Genomic DNA, 8,491 nt, shown 5'->3' on the forward strand with positions numbered 1-8,491 from the left:
ATGAATTACGATGAATTCATGCATAAATTAATGTGTGAATTATGCATTACTTCATGCATTAATATCTCATGAATTATCAGGAACTAACATGAGTTCAAAGTCTTTCATGCATGACTTCATGGATGAACAACACCTTAATTAAGACATTAAGTAAGATGAGTACATCATCATGATTTATGTTTGATTACGCATGATCATGATGTTTTCTTTGTTCACAAAAAAAACAAGAGTAGTAGTATCCTACACTATGTGTCAGATTGGTGATTTATGACCTGATTTATGACCTGATTTATGACCCACTGTCAGCGTTGATTGACAGGTTGTCATATGTCAAATGTGTACATGGTCAGATTTATGACCTGATTTATGGCTATATGACCCCTCTGTCACCCTGACTGCCATGTCACCAGAGTCTTATCACCCCTGACTGACATGACAGTGGGGTGTGTAAATCAAAAGATCAAACAGATGTTAGATCTGACTTTTGATGTATTTATGACTGGATTTATGATGTTTTTATCTTCGCTTTGGATAAAAGCGTCTGCTAAATGACTAAATAAATAAATAAATAAATATATATATATAATTTATCATTTTTGAAAAAGAAGCAGAATAGGGGCTCGCTGGCCCAGAGTCAGTGGGTGTTATATCTGAGTCGGCGGACAGACTCAAAGCACAACAGGGGCAGAGGTTTATCACAGCTGTCTGGCTCAGTTTCGGCTGAGGAGGCGAGCGCTTTTTTCTTAGAGAATTGAGACTGCTGGGACTCATGGCCTCGATAGCAGTAACATGGCTTGGTCTTCTCTTTATGCGTGGGTTCTGGTGCTGGGCACTGTATACCGAGCGACATTTAAAACAGACATGTGTCGATAGCGCCGATGTGCATTCAGGCACTGATTCCCTGTGGGAAACCCCAATCTGTTGACAGAGGGAATCCCCAGGGTTACGCCATGTGTAGTAGTGACAACAAATGCGTCACTCACGATATGGACGAGGAACTCTATAAGAGGAGAGTGGTCGACAGTGCTGTAAGAGCGTCAAATAAACGTTTTGGAGTAGTTCTCCTGGTGCTGAGACACTTGGCCCAGTAGGGCATACGGGTTAGTCAGAATGAGAAATACGACATGTGGTGTCGTATATAATTGGCGGGAGCGTTTGCTCTCTTCCCCTGCTACAATTGGCACGACCACTTTGGATATGGGGCAGACCTGCGGTCCCCCATGGAGTGATGTTTGCTCTAATGGCACAAATCTGGGATCAGGTTCCGCAGAACCGGTGTTGATCTTTTTGCGTCTGCAGAAAACACATGTTTTCTTGATTATGGACAGGAAAGCCTCACTTGGGTGCTTTGTCGCTTGTATAGTCCAGAACCCTGTACCAGCTTTTTGTGCCCGTGTGAAGCCGCTACTTGAATGGCGTTTTTCACATTGGATTGTAGAAAGCTGTGTCTATAGCATATAAGACATGCCTGTTATGACTAATACCCGCATGGGTGCTCGGGCGCTCTACGAGGGGTGTGGAAACGTCATGGGCATGGTTTAAGATGTTTGTGCGACTGCCAGTTGGGCATCACTGCACTAGTATGTTCGTTTGTTGACTAGACGTCACTGCGGCAACGGTAGCTGTCCGTGCTTACGCAGGGGTTGCAATCCAGGGGCCGTCGCTCCCGTGAAATGCACGGGGTATGTGGTGGTGCTGGTCCCTTATGTTTAGTTCGGCGACTTTGCGGGGCGTGAATATATGTCCCATAGTCATGTGTTGTACCGAGTGAACCGACTGAATGGGAACATTGAGTTATGCATATAACTACTGTTCCCAGAAGGAGGGAAACGAGATACAACACCTCTGGGCCCCGCGCAGTCGGAGGCTCGGTGAAGAGCTGGACTGAACAAAGGGAATGATGAAGGCGACCGCATTTACAGTATATGCTGTGGGCTGGTAGCCCCACCCATGTCGGCATGTGTCATTGGCCTTTCAGGCATGAATATAGGTGTCTTCAGCAGATGGCACAAGAGCGCGATATCCCATAATCATGTGTTGTACCTCGTTTCCCTCCTTCTGGGAACAGTAGTTATATGCATAACTCAACGTTTTTTATCATCAGATATTAGTTTTAGCTCGTCAACGTCTCATCTTAGTCACACAAAAAAATGTTCGTTAACGATTATTTTTCGTCGTCGTCTTCGTTGACGAAATTAACACTGTTAAAGACATCAAATCTGAATTCATTTGGTACTTCTTAAACCCTAAAGCCCACAAACACAATTCACTTCCACTCAACTGACATTATCAGACACAATCTGTTTTCTTTGCACCTTTTACTTTGAGCCGTTAGATGCCCGACACGGTGATATGTGTATGATGTGTTTTGATGTATATATTTCACAGGCCATGCAGCGGGAGGGAAAGGACATCAACATCACGCAGGTCATGGACCGCTGGACCCTGCAGATGGGCTACCCTGTCGTCACCATCAGCAAGAACGACAGTCTTGACAACAGTGTCACCATCTCACAAGAACACTTTGTCTATGACACGAACGCTAAGATCCAGAATCCTGAGCTGTTCAACAACAGGTAGACTGCCATATGTCAATTGTGACAGGTTGTTACATAAAAATGAAACACCATTATTCAGCTGAACTCTTGACATTGATTCTCCATGAGCTCATGCATCGTTGCAGAAATCCACCATAATATATGGAGCAGAGGAGTGTACGTTTGCCGAACACTGCAATACTGAATAATGTAAAAAGCCCACAGTCAGTGATTCTCCTCCCAGCATTCACTGATAGTTTCCTGTGATCAGATCAAGCTCAGACAGAAAAAATATATAGTAGCTATGCAGCTGAAAAGATGAAAAATTTATTTTGATAAAAAATGAGATTAAACATTAAGTTAGTTTGGAGAAAATACAGAAGAATAGACTACCCTAGCGCCCCACAACAGCATGAAGACCCAAGTTATGTGAACAGTTTACTGCTTAAAGGTCCCCTGAAATGCTTAGAAACACGCAGCGTTACTCTCTGTGTTGCCGTCATTTTAACTGAAACAGAAAGACAGGGCGGGACATATCAAGCAGCCCCGCCCCTTTTTAAAATAGCCAATAGCGTTAGTTTATAACACAGCTTTGGCTAGAGCCGTTCAGAAACTTTGAGCTCCGTACAGCCGCATTTGACAGGGTATGCGAGCCACAATCTCATCCATATTGCTATAAAATATAGCATTCTGTGTAGAATTCAAATAGCTCCGATACATTTTGTGGTCTGCGCCGACTCGCGCATGTGATCCGCTCCGTGCTATCGTGTCTCTGGACCGGAGCAGAGTGTGTGTGCAGTGTGGTGGTTAGCATGACACAGCGCGAAACCAGACTTCTTTTTTTCCTCAATGGAAAGCATATTTACACTGTTTGAATCGTTCCCTGTCCCCTATATAGTGCACTACGTGCCATTCACTGTACAGAAAATACTAATTCTGTGGACAAGTGACCGATTTCAGCCACGGCTTCAGCGTCTATTTTATAGTGTAGGGGGCGGGCGCTTCAGATTCTAGAGAGCATTTGATTGGACAGAAAGTTTGATGAGAAGCTGAAGTACGATGTGACGTCAAAAAAATTGTTGAGCCTTGAATGCTTCTCTCTCTAGACATGCATAGTGATAACCGAGCAATCAAACACCAAAAGGAACACTACCCCCCCATCAATGTCCTAAGCATGAAACGTAGCTACAAAGCCCTTGAGGTGACCCAGCTGTGAGCGGGCGCGAACAGGTCGTGGAGAGGAGGGAACTAGACATGGTGTTGATGGGCCTGGAGAACTCAATGGAAGGGAAAATGGTGACTGAGATGGGAAGATGGGACCTTAAGGCAAAGTAAAGTCTGGGCCTGTGCTTACAGCCTGAGGTGTTCAAGCATCCTGCTCCACTGTAGGAGTGGTCTGAGGCAGGGTATTGCTTCTTTGTGCAGCATCTTGACATGGTGCTGGCACTTTACGAAGACGGCTGAAGTGCCACCGGGTACCATCATTCAAAAGGTAAGATGCCGGGCCAAGCCGGCCGGTAATTCTCAGAGGTGAGGACCAGAATGAGGCCAGTTTGTTTCCACTGTGAGGCCTACGAACCCTAACCCAGTAATTTACGGCAATGTCTGGCACTTTGGCGTGCTTACGTTTGTCGAACTGTATTTTCATTCGGCGCTGTTGGCAAGAGACAGAAGCTTTAACTCCTGGGGGAGGCTTCAGGGGCACAGGTGGGCGGAGCCGATCAAGCGGCAAATTGAGCTGCCTACCCAGCATGATAAAAGCAGGGGAAACACCCGTGGTGCAATGATGAGAGACCCTGTAGTGCAGCAGTGTGAGAGAACGGCTTGATTGAAAGGACACCCTTGGGCCAGGTGTGCTCTGAGACCATTTTTAAGGGACTGATGAAACCACTCCACGCCACCGTTAGCCTGGGGGTGATAAAGGGCTGTGCAGATGTGTTGAATACCCTTACTCTCCAGGTAGGATTTGAAGTCGCCTGAGATAAACTGAGGGCCATTGTCTGTTGTGATTATCTGTGGAAGGCCCCAGCGTGAAAACAGAGAGTCCAAAAAATCCACGATGACCTGGGAGGTGACAGAACCCATAGCAGTCAATTCAGGCCATTTGGAGTGTAAGTCATAAACTACAACTAGATAGCGCTGATTGTGGGGAACCCCGTGAATCTCACCACAAATATCCAGCTATAAGTGCTGCCAGGGTCGAGAGGGCCAGGCTAAGGGCTGGAGGGGTGGTGGAGGTGAGTGGCCTGTCTTACCACTCACGAGGCAGGCTGAACAGTCCTTGACCAGTGCTTCAATCTCCCTATCTATTCCTGGCCACCACACCCGGTCTCGGCAGCGCTGTTTGAGCTTCACTATGCCCAGGTGGCCCTCGTGCGCCATTGCTAACACGCGCGCACGAAGGGACCCTGGGACCACAGTGCAAAGCCCACAAGCCACGCAGACATCATTCCAACAGGACAGCTCATCTTTGACCGGTGAAAAAGCAGCTAGTTCTCCAGATACATTTGATGGCCAGCCACCCCGGATGTAAGTGCGGAGCTGTGAGAGGATAGGGTCCTGGTCGGAGGCTGTTTTGAGCTCCTGTAATGACACTACATCCTGCAGGGGAATGTGTAGCATCTGAATAATGTCAGTTTCAACATCCCTACTAACCGTGGATGTATTTTCTGCAGGAATGGAGTGGGACAAAAGGTCGGCTACCACATTGTCACGGCCTGGGGTAAATTGCAGACTGTAATTATACTGCCGAAGACGATCGTACCAGCGATGCAGTCTCAGTGGTTTGTGGCCCGTTCCTGATGTCGCGAGCAATGTCACCAGGGCATGATGGTCCGTCCTCAGGGTGAAATGGCGACCATATAGGTACAGGTGCCATCTTTCACATGCCCAGACACATGCTAGCGCTTCTCGCTCCCCCACTGAATACCGTTGCTCCGTTGGGTTAAGGGCACGAGAGGCAAAGGCTATGGGCTTTTTCAGCAGTCGGCAGTGGATACTTGTCAGGAATTACTGCCTTGTTTACACGCCGCAACTCCACACAGATACGTAGGGCACCTGATTTTTTTGTAGCCACCACCAGATTTGAAACCCAGCTGTCACCCCATCACGAAGGGCCAGGGGAATGTGGCGTAGTGGTTGAATAACAGGGGTGACAGTGGGATTGAGGATAGGTTGATGGTTGAATGTGGTGAGGCAGCCCAGCCCTTCGAACAGTGCTGGCCACTGTTGCTGGCAGGTTGTAGTCACAGCCAGAATAGCAGCCCCCCCCTGAGTCCACCAATGTGAACCTCAAAGCAGCGAACAGATCTACCCCCATCAAATTTGCTCCCTTTTTTGCCACATGAAATACAAACGAAGGGAGTGTTTTTGTCCCTTAACAAACAGTCAATTCAAGTGAGCCCAGTATTTCTATTTTGGAGTTGCCATACCCACACAGGGCAGTAGAGGGTGCACCCAAGGAAAGCGAGTTAAAAAACTCACTGTACGTGTCGGCATTCAGAAGAGATACACTAGCTCCTGTGTCTAAGAGCAAAGGGACGCACACATCATTTAGAGTTACAGTACATGATTTGAATGTCGCAAGTCCTGATGTCACATTATGAAGAATAGTGGGTGTAGAGTGGGCTGTGTGTCTCTGATCTGGTGGGGGCTGATCGACAGACATTGGCAAAAAATTTTTTTTTTTCACGCAGTTGTGGCATGTTTGGCCCCGGGCTGCGCAGTTATGAACTCTGGTGTTATGAGAGTGAGATTCACAGTTACCACAGCACTGCTGTTTTTGTGGTCGCATGCGCTGTTGCCGTGTGAGATACATTACAGAATCAGAAGTATCAGCAGCTGATTCTGTGCCCCTGCCTGGTGACTGGTCCATGGGTGGGGGTGCATCCATGTATGCTAGTTGGCTGGGTGTGGGCTTAGTTTGGTTTGCCAATGTGGCTGCACATTCTGCTGCACTTTCGACTTGATATGCAATGGCTATTGCTCTGACAGTGATAGATCGCCAGATTCCAATAATAGAACTTCCCGAATTTTCTCATTATTTGTGTGTTCAATTAGTTGATCATGAATCATTTCGTTGCGCAGCGCCCCAAATTTACAGGAGTTGGCCAGTCCTCTTAGGTTAGCGACGTACTAATGAACTGACTCACCGGGAAGCTGGTGGCATCGACGAAATATGAACCGGCGCAGCATAACGCTCTGTGGGGTGGCAAAATGCTCATTCACCAGATTCACGGCCTTGTCATAAGTGGCGTCGTTGTCAGCGTTGATCATCCTGAGCACTCACTGTTCTTCCACACCCAGACAGTGTTGCAGCAGCGCCTTTTTTCTGAGCGCGCTGACTTTAGTAAGGCCCGCTGCGACGAGATAGGTTTTGAAAGACTGCAGCCAGCAGTGACCACGGAAAGGGAGGCTCGCCAGGAAATGCGAGGAAAGGCGGTGGTGGGGGTAAAGAGCAATCAGCCATCCTCGTCGCCAAAATGTGGTGTACAAAAGACCAGGAAACAGATAGTTCTTTTTGGCAACTCTGTGCTCATTTTTTTACTTCAGATCTCAGCATTTAACTAACTTCCTTATCACAGAACAAGTTTCTCCAACAGAGACAGACCTTTTTAATCGAACTCTTCTCTCTCTAGACATGCTTAGTGATAACCGAGCAATCAAACACCATACGGAACACTACAAGTTCATGTTGCTTTTGTGCAATAGATGAATAACAATTTATTTGTTTTAGATATTTTATGTTTATATATTTCTATTTTGCGGGAGTACCGTGAATCATTTTATTCTCCCGCATCCCGCACACACACGAGTGTCTACCCGCCCGTACCAGCACTCGCCCATCTTGTCCCACGCCGCACTCTGTTGCGTTGGGTCTCGCGGGAGCAGGTCTCTAATCCACTGGCACTTGACTCGACAGTGCGTGTGCTACATCCTTTTTACAACCTCTTGATTATAAAACACTGCATTCTGTCAGGAATGTAACACGGCAGTAACGTATAGAGACTTCGGCTTGTAACTATACTCTAATTACTATTTTTAAAATGATAACGCATTAAATTACTCCATTACTAAAAAAGTAATCAAATTACAGTAACGCGTTACTAAGTAATGCATTACTGCCCAACACTGCTCCTGAGCTTGTAGCATGTAATCTGTTTGGAATATTCTGAACGTGGTTTTCTGACTAAAGGTGGTTAACAATGGAATCTATTAGTTAGAAATAGGAGATAATAATCATAATTCTAGTGAGATTAAAGCATCATTTTTGTCATCATAAACATATCTGAAATATCATCTGCAAGTAATCAAAGGCTTCCTGCTTTTACGCAGCTAGGCTATGTAATAAGGGAAAATTAACTATTTTATTTTAGCTCAGGTTTTCAGAGGGGGAATCAAATCTGAAGATTCAATATCAACCTGATTGAACTGGTTCCCGATTTGATAATTTATACTTTATCTACCGTTCATCCAGCGAGACGTTAACATCAGTATATCTTACCAATTTGTATATTTGTACTATCCCTGGCCACAGGTTAATACATGCTTATGATAATTTATAAGCTACGAGCTAGGTAGCTGGATCTGAGCAGAGTTTTAACTAAAAAATACACGACATAAGACAATACTTCTTTATAAATGAAACAAAAGTTTATTCACTATTCTATGGCACATTAAACTAAGCTAACACACACACACACAAACACATACACACAAACGCATATAAACTAAATTATCAGGCATCTGGCAAGTAAATATAGTGAAGTAATATCCTGAACAACAGAGCTTCAAAGATTCATCACAGCACTGTCTACAGAAATGCAGCTCTCTGAACTCAATTACTGTGTGTTCATTTGAATCCAGACCATGTCAGGAAATCATTACTATCACTCACGTCAGCACAGTCACCTCCTCCGACACACACCAGATCCCAATCACCCGAATTCTGATCA

General features: G+C 45.8%; 1 protein-coding gene across 1 annotated transcript in view; it reads left to right on the forward strand.

The window, feature by feature from the left end:
• LOC107692246 (thyrotropin-releasing hormone-degrading ectoenzyme-like) overlaps positions 1-8,491 on the forward strand; it is a gene marked incomplete at its 5' end in the record, with an annotated part of 67,244 nt that overhangs the window by 17,011 nt on the left and 41,742 nt on the right. Inside the window, one exon of the mRNA XM_016491210.1 lies at positions 2,389-2,576. Within this exon, the coding sequence (XP_016346696.1) occupies positions 2,389-2,576 (188 nt within the window). The remainder of the gene's footprint in view (positions 1-2,388; positions 2,577-8,491) is intronic.

Source organism: Sinocyclocheilus anshuiensis, unplaced genomic scaffold (assembly GCF_001515605.1).
Source record: "Sinocyclocheilus anshuiensis isolate Anshui unplaced genomic scaffold, SAMN03320099.WGS_v1.1 scaffold875, whole genome shotgun sequence".
In the NCBI taxonomy this organism is placed as follows: domain Eukaryota; kingdom Metazoa; phylum Chordata; class Actinopteri; order Cypriniformes; family Cyprinidae; genus Sinocyclocheilus; species Sinocyclocheilus anshuiensis.